Here is a 16,865-nt window from a genome sequence, read left to right as displayed (position 1 = left end):
GTCATCTGCTACAGCTGAAGTGTCACGCAAAGCTGCTGTAGCTCTAAGGGCAGGCTTCCGAAAACACTCAAAGAGTCTACTTTCGTTTCATATCTTCTTTTGCATTAGTTAATTTCAAACTTGCGCCAAAAAAGACCGCCAAGCAACTGATTTTCCTTGGTAGGTGACGTCAGATCAAGGTCACAGGCCACGGAAGCCCCAATGGTCCAAAAACGTTAGTGATTCGCAATCGCAACCACAGTCTGTGTACGCAACACAGACGTGGTGAATTATGAATTAGAGTTCTGTCACAAAACGATATTGTTACGTATCCTCACGCTTTTTTAAGTGGGTATACGGAAATCCTTGTCCTTTCCTAGTGGGTATACGGCGTATACCTGCGTATCACGTAGACTACACCACTGATCACAAGAGTCTTGAAAATAGATTATGAAGGTTGAAAAGTTACCTAGTGCTGTTTAAACACACTTCAAGTATACTGAAAATGAGTCTGGCCGCAAGTATAGTTTTTTTTCACTAGGGTAGTCAAAACTGATTTATGACTAGTATGGGAAGGTGTATTTAATGCCAAAACGGCTTGCCATAGGCAGGCGCATCTCCCAAAAAAGCCTTTACTACATGATGAAACAGCCGCAGCGCAATGTAAAAGCGGAAGTGATGAAATGAAAGGGGTGGGGTTATGAAATACCGACGACTACCCACTTGTATTATAGAATTAAGTTGAAAATAAACTTCATGTATTAGTATCAGCACGCACGTAAGTGATCATGGGGAAGATTGAGTGGGCTATGTGGGCTAACGAGCAAGCTCTGGCTGCTGGACTCAGTAAGAACACACTCCATTCTATATGTCATTCTCTTTTTCTGACTGTCTAAAACATTTAAACGAGGAAGTTAGCTATGCTTGTGCTACATTAATGTTTGACATCTTAACTATGGTTTTAACGTAGGCATATACAACTGATCGTTCATTCCGTGATGTATTATTATTATTATTATTATTGTATTTTAGTCATTATTTATTTATATATTTTTAAAACAAAGAAGTTTGTTTGATGTTTAAATTTGTATATTCCCTACAATTTTTTATTAAATAATAATAATAATAGTAATAATAATAATAATAATAATAATAATAATAATAATAATAATAATAATAATAAAAGTCAGTTAATGCAGGCTTGTGTGACTATAAAGAAACATGAGGACATTAAATTGTTATTCCTGTTGCAGTTTATGCGACTGGTGGAATCGTCGGAGTTGCCGGTCAGTTCAGAGGCTGGCAGTTCGCCGCGTTCGGCATGTATCCTTACAGAATCTGCATGGAACTGTTCTATAGCCTAAATGGCTTTGATTTGCCCTCATTTTCTTTTCCTCGTGTGTTCTTTTAGTCTTTCTGTTGATAACATTTTATTGGTAAAGTTTCCAAGTGTATTTCTAGTTTATATATCCTTGACGGTGGTAGTGCTGCCGGTGTGTTTGTGTGTTTGCTTGAATATCCGCGGAGCAAACGGGGCAAAGGCACCAGTGTTGAGAGAACGTAAGTGTTTTATATCAATCTGACCTCGTTTGAAACTGTAACTATTTACAGGAAGTAGTCTGGTTATTTCACCACACCATGAATTTTTTTTTTGGACTGAGTCATTTGTGTAGTGAAAACTTCCTTGTGTGCTTTGAATAATACTTTTTTTTTTTAGCGGTCAGTACTGCTTTACAGTGTGTGTAAAGGCTTTTGGACCCCTGACCAGAAACTATTACATCCGAGCATTGTTGCACGCTGCGTAAGTGTCCTGTTCTTCAAGTGTTTTCACTTGTACATGTTGAACTTTAATTGTTGTGGACATAAGACAGCATTGTTCTGTGTGTGTTACCCTGCAGGCTGTGTGTTCCTGGAGCGTTCATGTTAGCCACAGTTCTGGGAAGTGTGTGTTTAGCAATTGCCAGTGTAATCTACCTTTCGGTAAGTTCCTTCAAAATAATTCAGTATAGCCTACTGAATTATCTCAACTCCAGATAAACATCGTGACTGAATAAATGTGAATGCAACAGAAACTAAAAGAAGATATGACACAAAAAGAACATCTTATTGCTTCATGCTCATTTGCTTCCTCTTATAAAATCCCCTTTTTCACTTTCAGACTGTTACAGGAACAGTTCAACCATAATGAAAATTATGTAATTTTACTCACCCATGTTTTCAAACTCATATGATGTTATAGTCCATATAACATCTCATTTTGTGAAACATTCACATTCTCAGTTTAATATCTACCCTAGTGAAAAAAAAGTATACTAAGTATACTTGCGGCCAGACTCATTTTCAGTATACTTGAAGTGTGTTAATGACTAGTTAACTGGAAGTGTGCTATTTTGACACAACTAATTTTGTACTAAATATATTTAAGTTGTAATTAAATTGTGTTAAAGCACAACTTTTTGATACATTACATTTTAATGAATTACTTACTGACTTACTTTCCCAATGTTGAATGCATTTGTTTTCAAGGACATTACAATAAATTAATCAAATCTAACACACATAACTAATGAAGAGACATTTCATTAAACAAGCCCAACGATTTTTATAAATGGTTCACATGGTTTCAGCAAAGCTAAACAAAATTAACTTACTATGTTTTTCATTAAATTAACACTGTAAGATGTTGGAAAACGTACTCGGTTACTTTCGTAACCTCGGTTCCCTGAGAGAGAGGAACGAGTATTACGTATGGGGAAAACTCCTTTTCTCGAGAATATGAAGCAAAACTTTAATAAAGGTATCCATGTAAAGCGCAGTGCCGCTGAACGGCCATAGCTCAGCGCGAGGAGCGCTCTGATTGGCCGGGCCACGGCAACTGCATGAACCTATGGTGAGGCGGCTGAGAGGAACGAGCCAATGGGGGGCGTTCCAGAAGCCCGCCGAAAAAAGGTGCTTATATTTGCATACAGGAGGCTATATAAAGCCCTGATTTCGCCATAGGTGTCAGGTTTTTAGATCGACTGAAGCGATACCTGAGAAGCATAAACACGGCACGGAACGTAATACTCGTTCCTCTCTCTCAGGGAACCGAGGTTACGAAAGTAACCGAGTACGTTCCCTTTCGAGAGAGGTTCCTCGTATTACGTATGGGAACACAATGTAAAGCGCCGTGTGTGCTGACTGACCCAGTATACCCAAAGCACATGTAAATAACCCCCGAGACACCGAAGAGGCGGCTATAAGGGGGGATGAAGAACCGGAAGAGTCGGTTCATTTGAACGGCTGATCGGACATAGTCGGATCTTATGATAAATGAAAAGTGCTTAAGGACTGATGTGTACAGGCCAAAACTAAAGGCAATCTGTTTACCAGGGTCAAGATAGAGCCTAAATGGAGAGAAGCCCTGCTTGTAGAGCTGGAACCTCCAATTTATAGAATCTGATAAAAGTGGACGGAGAGGCCCAGCCTGCCGCCGCACAGATATCTTCCAAAGAAATGCCACACGACCAAGCCCAAGATGAGGCCATGCCTCTAGTGGAGTGGGCTTTAACGCCTATAGGGCAAGTCAGGTTTTTAGACTCATATGCCAGCGAGATAGCGTCCACTATCCAGTGTGAGAGTCTTTGCTTCGTGACAGCACAACCTTTAGTGCGGCCGCCGAAGCAGACAAACAGCTGGTCCGACTGCCTGAAGGGGGAGGAGCGCTCCAGATACAGTCTCAAAGCTCTGACCGGGCAGAGTAGATTCGCGTCCTGTTCACCCTGAGATACGGGTAAAGGAAGCAGAGTAATAACCTGTGCTCTAAAAGGGGTAGAAAGCACTTTGGGTATAAAACCATGTCTCGGTTTAAGAACAACTTTGGAGTTGTTGGGCCCGAACTCGAGACAGGACGGACTCACTGAGAGTGCGTGTAAGTCACTCACACGTTTAACCGAGGCCAGAGCCAGCAGAAACGCAGTTTTGAATGATAAAAGCTTTATGGTCGCGGTCTGGAGAGGCTCGAAGGGGGGACCCTTCATAGCGTCTAGAACCACCGCGAGGTCCCAAATAGGGACCGAAGGGGGGCGAGGGGGGTTCAATCTCCTGGCCCCTTTAAGAAAACGTACAATGAGCTCACTTTTCCCTAGTGAATGTCCCGCGACCTGAGCGTGGTTAGCTGCTATGGCGGCGACATAAACTTTGAGCGTGGAGGGGGAACGACCCGCGTCCAGTAGCTCTTGGAGAAAAGCGAGCACTTCTGTTATTTCGCATGAGCGTGCGTCGATATTTCGGACGGCACACCAGTTAGAAAACACTGACCACTTGAGAGTATAGAGCCGCCTCGTCGAGGGGGCTCTAGCTTCCGCTATAGTGTTCATAACTCTGTCAGAGAGGTTTCCCGATACCAGTTGATGGGCCATACGTGGAGGGCCCATAGTTCGGGACTGGGATGCCAGATCCCCCCCTTCGCCTGCGTGAGGAGGTCTTTCCTCAGCGGAATGGGCCATGGGGCTGTGTCTGACAGCTGGATCAGATCGGAGAACCACGTTCGGTTCCTCCAGAGCGGGGCTATTAAAAGCACCGCGGATGCTGTCTCCCTGATTTTCTTGATGGTTTGTGGTAGCATCGCGATCGGGGGGAAAGCATACAGTGGGAGACTGGGCCAGACATGGGCCAGGGCATCCCTGCGTTTGGAGAAAAATATTGGGCAGTGAGTGTTGTCTTCTGAGGCGAAGAGATCCACTTTCGCTCTGCCGAAGGTGTTCCAAATTAAGAGAACCGTTTGCGGGTGAAGAGACCATTCCCCTGGGGGAATGGTTCTCCTGGATAACATATCCGGACCCACATTCAGAATACCTGGCACGTGAGCCGCCCTCAGGGAGCTCAGGTTGTGCTCTGCCCATAAAAGGAGATGCTTCGCCATGCGGTGAAGGGAATATGATCTCAGGCCACCCTGGCGGTTTATGTACGCTACCACCGACATGTTGTCTGAACGAACCAAGACGTGGTGGTTCTTTATATGTGGAAGGAAAGCTCTCAGCGATAAGGCAACCGCTTTCATCTCTAGACAGTTTATGTGCAGCCGCTTTTCTGTTTCTGCCCACAGGCCAGAGATCGGCTTGCCCTCGTGCAGGGCTCCCCACCCCCGAGAGGAGGCATCTGTCGAGACCACTTTCAACTTCGTGACTGTGCCCATAAGCACGCCCCTCCGATACCACTCTGTCCTCGTCCAAGGAGCCAAAGTTTTGACAACGCTGTGGCTCACTTTGACGGGAAAACGGCCCCATTTCCATGCATAAGGAGGGACACGGGCGCGTAGCCAACGCTGGAGGGGACGCATGTGTAGCAGTCCCAGCCTGAGCACTGACGATGCCGAGGCCATAAAGCCGAGCATTCTCTGAAAGTGTTTCAGGGGAACGCGAGTTCCGGCTTTGAATGAAGTCGCCATTTTCTGGACGGATAGCGCGCGCTGTGACGTCAGCCGCGCGTTCATGAGTCTCGAGTCTAGAACAAAGCCCAGAAAAGATATCTTTTGAGTGGGTGACATCGAGCTCTTGGCGATATTGATCCTGAGACCCAAACAGTCTAAATGGTTGAGGAGCCAGGATCTGTGTGTTAGTAGTTCTGCTCGAGACTGGGCTATCACTAGCCAGTCGTCGAGGTAGTTGAGCACCCGCATCCCTTTCAGCCTGAGCGGGGCTAATGCCGCGTCCATACATTTCGTAAACGTACTCTGCTCGCGCCAGATCCGCCTTTTCCCCAGCGCTCTCCGTTGTCGACGGCGCTAAGGAAAAAGGCTATGAGTCTCTTCCACCCCTCGAGGAGGCTGTCGCCGCGCACCTCTGCCCGCCCTCCTCCTCCAGAGGATGGCAGTCCAGGGCTCAGCACCCGTCCAAGCCCTGCCGCACCACTTCTGCTCTCGCTGGCCGGGCATATGCCTCCGCTGGCCAGGCTTCCGCGGCCCTTCACACCATGGCTGTCCTTCAGGTGTTCCAGGCCAGACTTCTCCGCTCCTTGGATGAGTCTGTCCCCGACTCCGATGTTTTGAAGGACCTCCGCAGCGCGACGGACTTGGCCCTTCGCGCCACTAAAGTCACTGCACAAGCCTTTGGGAAAAATATGGCTAACCTGACGGTCTTAGAGAGGCACCTTTGGCTGAATTTGACCGAGATGAAGGACGCGGACAAAGCCTCCTTTTTGGACGCCCCCATCTCCACTACCGGTCTCTTCGGCCCGTCAGTCGTGGGTTTCGCGGAGCGTTTCACTGAAGCGCAGAAGGCTTCGCAGGCTATGAGGCATTTCCTGCCTAAGCGCTCCAGCTCGTCTTCAGGCCAGGGACGCTCTCGAGGTAGACCCCCGCCTTCTCAACCCGCTAAGCCGGCAGAGCCACCTTCCCGGCCTCGCTCCTCTTCTGGACCGCGCCAACGTTCCCGCTCCGCGAACCGCAGCAGTCGGCCTGAACGCCGGGGACCTCGACCCAGGATTGTGTTGAACCCCGAGCCTCCGAAGCCGTCCTAGCCGCAGGGATAAAAAGGAGATGGTCAGGTCTCGCCTCGGCCGGACCCCCATCTCTCCCTCCCGGTCTCCCAGTTCCCTGCACTCAGGTGACTGCCGACCTCAGTTTAGCAGCCAACGAGCCCGTTGTCAAACGCACTCGCCTGCACACAAACGCCGTTATCACGGCGACCCAAATAAATCTCAAAAAGAGCTTTTTCTCTGTAGTAAATGTGCCCACACATCAGTCTGCACTCCTACACTCATTCACCCCTCCCACCCATGCTATAAATGTCCCGGCGCCCACTCCACAGTGCACGCCGCCACACATAAGCACTACCCCCTCTATGTCTCAAGCACAACATGGCAGCGCTACCGAGTTCCCTCTAGTAGGCGACCCTTATCCGCACCGGCTCCAGCCGCTATCGTGTCGGGCTCAGGCCTGGCAAGCCATGCCCGGGGTATCAAATTGGGTTATGAACATAGTAAAAAGGGGCTACTCGCTACAGTTCGTTCGCAGGCCCCCGCGCTTTCGCGCCGTGGTCGAGACCTCGGTGAGAAGCAGCGTCAGTCACGTGCTTCGCACCGAGATTTTGAAACTGGTAAAGAAGGGAGCGGTGGAGCCCGTTCCCCCTTCCAAAAGCGAGTCGGGCTTCTACAGCCGATACTTTCTCGTTCCGAAGAAGGACGGAGAGCTCAGGCCCATCCTAGATCTAAGGCATTTGAACAAAGCTCTAATGACTCGCTCGTTCAAAATGCTAACGGTGAAACAGATCCTCGCGCACATTCGCCCTGGGGACTGGTTTTTCACGATAGATCTGAAAGATGCGTACTTTCATGTGCAGGTAGCCCCCCACCACAGGCCATTCTTGAGATTCGCCTTCGAGGGGCAGGCTTATCAGTACACGGTCCTGCCATTCGGCTTATCCCTGGCGCCCCGCACGTTTACGAAATGTATGGACGCGGCATTAGCCCCGCTCAGGCTGAAAGGGATGCGGGTGCTCAACTACCTCGACGACTGGCTAGTGATAGCCCAGTCTCGAGCAGAACTACTAACACACAGATCCTGGCTCCTCAACCATTTAGACTGTTTGGGTCTCAGGATCAATATCGCCAAGAGCTCGATGTCACCCACTCAAAAGATATCTTTTCTGGGCTTTGTTCTAGACTCGAGACTCATGAACGCGCGGCTGACGTCACAGCGCGCGCTATCCGTCCAGAAAATGGCGACTTCATTCAAAGCCGGAACTCGCGTTCCCCTGAAACACTTTCAGAGAATGCTCGGCTTTATGGCCTCGGCATCGTCAGTGCTCAGGCTGGGACTGCTACACATGCGTCCCCTCCAGCGTTGGCTACGCGCCCGTGTCCCTCCTTATGCATGGAAATGGGGCCGTTTTCCCGTCAAAGTGAGCCACAGCGTTGTCAAAACTTTGGCTCCTTGGACGAGGACAGAGTGGTATCGGAGTTTAAAAGGATACGATCGCCGGATGGCGTAGCTGGAACGGCAGAGAAGGCGGAGAGGGAGTCCGTCGTCCTCAGCTGCAGGTTCCGCTGGTGCCTTTTCGACGGCGGTTGCTTCTTCCGGAGGTCAGCGAAGGTATCGCTGAAGGAGATAAAATCTGACACCTATGGCGAAATCAGGGCTTTATATAGCCTCCTGTATGCAAATATAAGCACCTTTTTTCGGCGGGCTTCTGGAACGCCCCCCATTGGCTCGTTCCTCTCAGCCGCCTCACCATAGGTTCATGCAGTTGCCGTGGCCCGGCCAATCAGAGCGCTCCTCGCGCTGAGCTATGGCCGTTCAGCGGCACTGCGCTTTACATGGATACCTTTATTAAAGTTTTGCTTCATATTCTCGAGAAAAGGAGTTTTCCCCATACGTAATACGAGGAACCTCTCTCGAAAGGGAACATATAATTGAACTAATTCCACTGACCATCTCTATACATAAATATAAATCACACATTATATTCAATTTTCTAGTGAGCTGCTCATTACACTTGCGTCTGATGGCCGCTTACACATCATCAGGGAGTTGACAGTGAAGAACTTAATCTGTTAAATGAATATATGAGATAAGGTCAGGTGCATGTTCATTCAACTTTTTATTCACGTTTTGTGACATTACATATTAACTTACTTACCTCCAAACATAAGGACTTTTTCCGGTGCTTTTCGGGATCGCGTAACGTTTGGCCAGTGCCGTTTCTAGACATAGGCAAACTAGGCGGTCGCCTAAGGCGCCAACAGCTGGGGGGGGGGCGCCAATGAGCCCCCGCCCCAACAAGATTTTTTAGTTATTTCATATATATTTTATTATTAATATTTCGTACTTTTGCTATTTCAAGGCATTATGATTAGTTGCGATTATTGGAGTGAAGTCGCCATGGTGATAGTGGCCCCGCTGTAATGAAATGAGATCATGTAGAGGGCGGCAGGGAACGTCGTCATCCGTGGCGTTGTAACGCTTGTGTCCGAGTGAAAAATGCGGATAGCTCACTTAATGTAACTGGATCTGCAAACACGGAGGCGATTAACATCAAACAGATCGCACTTTATTCCCCGCTGAACTCTCATCACAAACTCCGTTTCCGTCGTCCACAGCATTACTTAATTAAACAAAATAACTGACTGTTAGCAACAGAAAACAGAAAATAATCCCCACACATGGGAGCTCAAGACTCAGTGCGCACATACACAAAATGCAGACTTCGTTTGCAGGGAGCGCGCGCAACTCTTAAAGGGGCCACGCTATATGTCTACTCTTTACAGCGTGCTTTAGGGTGCTTTCACACCTGCCTCATTTAGTTCGGTTGAATTGTACTACAGTTCGTTTCCCTCTTTGGTGCGGTTCGTTTGGTCAGGTCTGAAAGCAGCAATCGCACTCGGGTGCGCACCAAAAGCGGACCAAACAAGTATCGGTACGATTTCAGGGTGCTTTCACATCTCTAGTTCGGTTCATTTGGTCCGAACCAGGGGCAAACAATTATACATTGTTGCATTTTTCAGATTTTTTAGTTCCTTTTCACACCACACTGATTGCTTTGGTCCGAACCAGTTGAAACGAACCAAAACGCAGGCACATGACAACATCCACATCACTCATTGGCCATGGCGTATTTCCTAAACTGCTTTTTGATTCGTCAGAATTTACATGTGGGAAAATTCCAACAGGAGTGGCAAAGCCAGCAAACTATAATAACTCTATGGAGAGACTGCGCGAGCCAGTTTTGTCCCTGGCCATAATCTACTACACTGTGTGTATTTACCACAGTATGCAAACAAAACATTTCTATAATGAAGCGCGGATGCGACATGAAAACAACGTTCTAATGCACTGCAGACGGCGAGCGCGCATCGCTCGTCACTTCAAGAGGAGGCGCGCATTAATTATTAACTCTTGACATGCTTCCATCTTCCGAAAATATTGCCAACGATCTATCAGGTAATAATATCATGCACACAATGTCAGCGCAGCTAACTACGGCAGCTGGTTCAGTCCAAAAATGATCAGTACTTTTGCAGTTGGTTCTGTTCGAGGTCGGATCACGTTCTCACCACAAACAAACCGCTCCAGAGTTCGTTTGAAATCGTACCGAGACCAGCTCTTCAAGGAGGTCTCGGTACGCTTGTTTGGTCCGCTTTTGGTGCGCACCCGAGTGCGATTGCTGCTTTCAGACCTGACCAAACGAACCGCACCAAAGAGGGAAACGAACTCTAGTACGATTCAACCGAACTAAATGAGGCAGGTGTGAAAGCACCCTCAAACGAACTCTGGAGCGGTTTGTTTGTGGTGAGAACGTGATCCGACCTCGAACAGAACCAACTGCAAAAGTACTGATCATTTTTGGACTGAACCAGCTGCCGTAGTTAGCTGCGCTGACATTGTGTGCATGATATTATTACCTGATAGATCGTTGGCAATATTTTCGGAAGATTGAAGCATGTCAAGAGTTAATAATTAATACACGCCTCCGCTTGAAGTGACGAGTGATGTGCGCTCGCCGTCTGCAGTGCATTAGAGCGTTGTTTTCATGTCGCATCCGCGCTTCATTATAGAAATGCTTTGTTTGCATACTGTGGTAAATACACAGAGTGTAGTAGATTATGGCCAGGGACAAAACTGGCCCGCGCAGTCGTCTCCATAGTGTTATTATAGTTTGCTGGCTTTGCCTCTTCTGTTGGAATTTTCCCACACGTAAATTCTGACCAATCGAAAAGCAGTTTAGGAAATACGCCATGGCCAATGAGTGATGTGGATGTTGTCACGTGCCTGCGTTTTGGTTCGTTTCAACTGGTTCGGACCAAAGCAATCAGTGTGGTGTGAAAAGGAACCAAAAAATCTGAAAAATGCAACAATGTATAATTGTTTGCCCTTGGTTCGGACCAAATGAACTGAACTAGAGATGTGAAAGCACCCTTAGTTTCATCATCATGAAAAGGTCAGAGCCATCACGGGCTCAGTATCGTAAAAAGAAAAAAGAGGAAATATAAAAAAGAAAGCGAAATATTAGTACTGAATATTAGTACTGGACGGACCACACGCCATGCTCATTTCAGGTGCAGAACATTATAGCAGTTAATTTGAATTTTTTTTTTTTACATCAGAGATAGCTGTTTAGTGTAAATTGATCAAGTAGGCTAATACTGTCATAACCATGGGCGTCACTAGGCCCTTTTTTATGAACTTATGCATCAGCCCCCCCTAAAAAAATATGAGATTAACCTTTAAAACATATGAAACTGGCGCAAGGCTTCGGCTACTGCTTCGTCCCGTCTTTTAGTCTTTGTGTCACTCACTGTGTTCTTCAATCCGCAGCGGCGCCGAGTGACATGGTTTTCAAGCTATTGTTATCTAATTTTTTTTTTTCTATTTTTTGCCTTCAGAACATCTTAAAATACACATATGTAGATCATAGAAATCAAAATTTTCTCGGGGGAACATTCCCCCGAACCCCCCAAAATCTGTGATCTCAGTGATAATAAACCTAGCTACATTATTCGATTAATGCATGTACAATATGCCCATGAAATATGGAAGTCATATTTACTTAATAAGTTGTAGTTTAAAAAAAAAAAAAGGGGGGGGGGGGGGGTTCAACATATGAATCTCACCTAGGGTGCCAGAAAGGCTAGAAACGGCCCTGCGTTTGGCCATTTTATTCCAAAACAGTTTATCGTCACCATCAAGGTCAGGCAGCGATGTGGCGTAATTGAACTGGTCCGAAGAATGAGCAATTTGCTTTCCGCTCTCAGTGTTTTATTAAATAAATAATGTAACACAACATCGTACTTCACCTGCAAGGCTGCAAACCTCCCGCGAGTGAGCGTCATCAGGGTTGCCAACTTTTAAGTTCAGGTTGGAGTGAGATTTGCTTTTGCTTTTGATCTTGATTCAGTATCAGTTTATATCTAGTATATATACTGTACATAATAATATGTTTGTTTTGGCACTAGTTTAAAGATTTCTTGGGTCAAATTATATGTGCCATTCCTTAATATTCACTTGTGACTGCTTATATAAGTATCATTATTCATTAAAAAGATTAGGATGCAAGTTATTTAAGTTTTGAAATTTCACATTTAAAGAAATCTAGTGTTTGATCATCATATCTAAATATTTATTAGAATGCAAAGACTGCAATATATTTTTGAGCAACTAGATTAGATACATGTATATTTATTAAAGAGCCATAAGGCACCTAATGGTATTACAAATAAACATTAATATTTTTTAGCCACAAAATGACTCTAATTTGCCTCTTTGAATTGGAATTCTCTATTTTAATATTAATTACTACACTAATTGTTATATAAATTTGAGAAGAAATACAAATATTAGAAGAAAAATATTTTAAGTGGTCATTTATTGACAATAATTGTTGCACAAATAGTATTTAGTACCAAAAGATCTCCTCAAAATATTCAATAAATATCATTTAATGAGTATGAGTGTGACCTATTAGTGTATTTTTTTACAGTCTATGCCTATTAGTAAGGAATACCTGAGGGCTAAATACAAGAATAACATTAATGTTATTCACTCTCCATAAAAAAACGATCCTGTAAATATGGCTGACTTAATAATCAATAAACACTAACACTATGCTGTACTGTTTACCAAAACTTGCAGCAAACATCTATATGGTGAAACTGTTGTGTATCCGCTTAAGCCATTTTAATGCATTGGCACAGCGCTAAGTATTGAGCGCTCATGGGCCACGAGACCAGCGCGCGCCGCAGGGAGACGAGAGCATGCAACTCCGCTTTCCAACGCCTCTGGCTTTAACATTATGCCACATTAGCGCCAAAACGCTATTTATTGTTTGAATTTCATTAAAACACATTTAAAAAAATTAAAGCTTATAGCTTTGTTTAATATCAAAAGCAGGTTTGGCAATTTGGCGTGAGATTGAGTTGGGCGGAGTGAGAGCGTGACACAGAGCCTGAAAGCGTGAGAATCACGCCAGATGCGTGAGAGTTGGCAACCCTGGCGTCATACAGACGAGGACCGTCAGCAGCTCTGCCTCTGATTGGCTGCAGGCATTGAGCAACACAATCTGATTGGTCACAGATCAATGAAGAGACATTTGAATTCCGATAAGAAACAACTATTTAACTCATATTTTCTTGCGTTGTATTTTAAATGTGCTGTTGGATTCTTCTTTGCCAGTGTAAACTTATTAAACATATTTACACTTAAATCACAACTAAAGTAGGGCTTATAGCATATACTGCATATATTTAAAAATGGGCATTTAGTCAATATAATAATTTATTTATATAATAATAATTTATTATCACTTATTATTCATGCTTAAGCTTGAACAGTTAAGCATGAATAAATAACATTAAACAGTATTTATAACTTTTTATACAGCTTAATGATATTAATTGTTTTTTTAAAATATGCTTTTAGTGCATTGTTAACAATGACAATTTGAGCATAAGTTTAAAATATATAAAAAATATATTTAAAGTAATGTTCAAATAAGTACACTTTACAAAAGTACACTGAACTTTCATTTAAAGTATATTTTTAGAAAATATACTAAAATACAATTATCTTAAAGTGTGTTAAAAGTTGTATTGTGAAATATGATGCTAATATATTTTTTATATATTTAGAAATGGTACATTTTTTGTAAGTATATTTCTAATATACTATCGGAAAAGAGAATATATTTGAAATACAATAAAGTATACTTTTTTCACTAGGGTACTGAAGAAAGAAAACGTGAATGATGTAAAATATATGAGTATTTTCCCTTTTGAGTGAACTTAATCTTAAAAAAAATGAATATGGTTCTTTGTGCTGACAAATGATGCTGACAGATGATAGTGTAATATGATGATCCATCCCACATTATTTTAGAACAGTGTATTTCACTTCATTAGACTCATATGAACTGTCACTTGCAGAAGTTGTCTTGGTACAACTTCAATGTTTGGATGCATTTGGTTGTGTAGAGAGTATTCACATGAAATTCAGCCTTTTGTATGATTTTGAACTGGTATCATAGGCAGCTATTCACGGAGAGCATTGGGAGCCAATACTGCCCCGGAAAGAGCCACCAAAGCGCATTGGGGAGAGCATCAAAGAACCTCCTCAAAACCCTCCACCTCGACCTCCTCCCGAACTCCGCCGAAAGAAAGTAGATAACCTAGAGACTGCTGCATATGACAATCCCATGTCTGTGACTATCAATGAATAAAAATGCAGTGTGAAAAACGTTTACCTATAATTCAAGTATAGGCTTCAGCAACAAGTAACTGTAATATGAAGCATTTAGATAGATAGATGAGAGCGAGAGAGACAGATAGGGCACTGACTAGAAATGATTAGGGTATGTACCTCTTGATCAATTTGATACATCCCAGTTACTTTCATATATTTAATTTTTTTTATTGTCACTGATAAGAGGAGCGGTTTTTATGTGAGAACAGTTTTTATCATCTAATATAATCAAGAAGGACAATTAATAGTTTTACTAAGTAGTGTATATAGTTATGTCTTCAATTGTACTTACAAATTGTACTTCATTTGTTACTCAGAATTTGCTTCATTCAGTTTGTCATTTAAAGTTAAAATGTTGCTAAGTTTCATTTCCTTTTTTTTTTTTCTTGTGCATATAACCTAATTCTGTGTGGCTTATAAACGTTTTCAAAATGTAGGAAAAATTTTCTTCCTGGGGCCCGTTCTTCGTACCTCGCTTAATACATCTGAGATGATTTGACATATCCCAGATCTTTTAATCCTGATAACTGATCTCTGGCTAATTTGGTTCTTCATAATTTCTGGACCTTTATAAGGAAACAGACAAACGACCAAACCAACATAAAAGTTAGATACATTAAAAGTGCACTGTTTTGATGAACATGATTCCCAATTATTTATATTCACGATTTTATAATATTTGTACACACTTTACATTTTTATTTTAATGTTGTAATTTCATTTTTAATTCAATTTGAAGCAGATTTGTTATGTGACAATATTAATTAAAGTTTCTTAACAGTCAAGATCAAATTATCTGCTTCTCTTGAGCTGTATCAAGCCACTCCCATATTATCCATCATCACTCACATTAATAACCGACAAAGATTAACTGCACAGTGAAGCTATGGAATAATGAGGACATCTTGGTTAAGAACAAATCGATTTTCCTTGAAAATTGGCATGAAAAGGGCATTGATTATCTCTGTAATATTCAAGGGGATGTTTATTCTTATTATGATTTCATTTCCAAATACAATTTCACTGTGGTACATAGAGAATTTCTCACAGTGGTAAAGGCTATACCGAAAGGACTTGGTCATTTAATGAGATAATTTTGTCCAATTTTAGCTTTCTGATTGAAGATAAGAGCATTCATGACCCAAAATGAAGTAATACATCTATAAAGAAATGTATTTCAGTTAAGAAAAAGAATCACTCCAAGGGGATTTTTTTTTTTGTGGAATTCTTTAATAGATAAGTTAATTGGAAAAAGCATGGTTATTACCTTATAAATTTTGTGTACCAATTAAAGTTAAAGAATTACATTTAAAAATTCTACATAACATTTACTCAACCAAGGAGATTACTTCTAAAATTGGTAATGTTCATTTGAATTGTAAATTTTGTAGTTCCAATACTGAGTTAGTGGATCATCTTTTCTTCAAGTGCCCCTTTATCAAAGAATTCTGCTCTGATTTGTCAAAATGTCTTGCTTCTAATTCCAGTTTTGTCATTGATTTTACCATTTGTGATATAATTTGTTATTTTTCTCATTACAATCATAGTATAGAGTACATTGGGAATGTATGTATCTTGATGGCAAAATACTATATTCATAAATGTAATTTTTCATCATTAATACCCAAATTGAATAATTACCTTTGTGACTTAAACTATTTAATTAGGACACTTAAAGGGCACTTAATTAGGACACTGTCAAACTTGTGGAACTATACAAGGATTTTTTTAAAATGATATAACTTCTTGCCTCTGTATTTAATTTTTTTAAAATTTCCTTTCCTTCCCACTGTTACTCCTAATACAACTTTATATTGTCGAGAAAAAAAAAAGATTAACTGCACAATGTGTGTAAACCTCCAATAAATCTATAAAGGTTATCATTCCATCACAATTCACAAATCTCTCAATCAAGTGACTGTGTCTATAGTATTATACACAAATTTTACACAACATTAAAATATTATTTTCAAATAAACTTTTGTATTTATTATTATTTTATATTATTATTGCCCCTGGTTCAGTAATGAACTCTTGTAATAAAGTAGCGGTGGCTGGGACAGATTTTAAGTATCACCTCAAGATAATTTTTTCGATTTATATAGCGCTTTTTCAAGGCACTCAAAACGCTTTACATTGAAGGGGGGAATCTCCTCAAACCACCACCACCACCACCACCTGGATGATGCGACGGCAGCCATATTGCGGCAGAACGCTCATCACACACCAGCTGATTAGTGGAGAAGAGATCGAGTGATGAAGCCAATCAGGAGAGGGGGATGATTTCTAATCCAAGATGCAATCTAATCCTGTTTACATGAAATAAGACTGCTCCCGAGCAGGTTTAAGCTAATGGACCTGTTGCTAAGTCCAGGATGAGCTTCGAAGAACCAAACAATTCGAGATCAAGCCTAGTCGTCCAGCTAACTGAGTTAGCCACATACGAAGAACACGCCCCTGAATGCACTATAAAGATCCTTCTCAAAAAATGAGCATATTGTGATAAAAGTTCATTATTTTCCATAATGTAATGATTAAAATTAAACATTCATATATTTTAGATTCATTGCACACCAACTGAAATATTTCAGGTCTTTTATTGTTTTAATACTGATGATTTTGGCATACAGCTCATGAAAACCCAAAATCTCAAAAAATTAGCATATCATGAAAA

The 16,865-nt window shown here is 42.4% G+C and overlaps 1 protein-coding gene across 1 annotated transcript; it reads left to right on the top strand.

Annotated features, from left to right (window-relative positions):
• Positions 1-667: 667 nt before the first annotated feature.
• cyba (cytochrome b-245, alpha polypeptide) lies at positions 668-16,169 on the top strand. Its single transcript, XM_067419918.1, has 6 exons — positions 668-825; positions 1,233-1,302; positions 1,465-1,539; positions 1,697-1,780; positions 1,878-1,959; positions 13,977-16,169. Exons 1-6 carry the CDS (start codon positions 768-770, stop codon positions 14,166-14,168), a joined length of 561 nt encoding a protein of 186 aa, XP_067276019.1. The 5' UTR covers positions 668-767; the 3' UTR covers positions 14,169-16,169.
• The last annotated feature ends 696 nt before the right edge of the window (positions 16,170-16,865 follow it).

Source organism: Pseudorasbora parva, chromosome 16, assembly GCF_024679245.1.
Source record: "Pseudorasbora parva isolate DD20220531a chromosome 16, ASM2467924v1, whole genome shotgun sequence".
Taxonomy (NCBI): Eukaryota; Metazoa; Chordata; class Actinopteri; order Cypriniformes; family Gobionidae; genus Pseudorasbora; species Pseudorasbora parva.
Note: the sequence above shows the minus strand (reverse complement) of the source record. Positions and strands in the feature narration are given on the sequence as shown.

What these genes read in the sequence shown, in the direction of transcription:
- cyba (XM_067419918.1), top strand. Translation starts at nt 768, where the DNA reads ATGGGGAAGATTGAGTGGGCTATGTGGGCTAACGAGCAAGCTCTGGCT. An exon ending in AGCTCTGGCTGCTGGACTCA is followed by an intron (nt 826 to 1,232) that starts GTAAGAACACAC and finishes TTCCTGTTGCAG; the next exon opens with TTTATGCGACTGGTGGAATC. An exon ending in CCAGTGTAATCTACCTTTCG is followed by an intron (nt 1,960 to 13,976) that starts GTAAGTTCCTTC and finishes CTGGTATCATAG; the next exon opens with GCAGCTATTCACGGAGAGCA.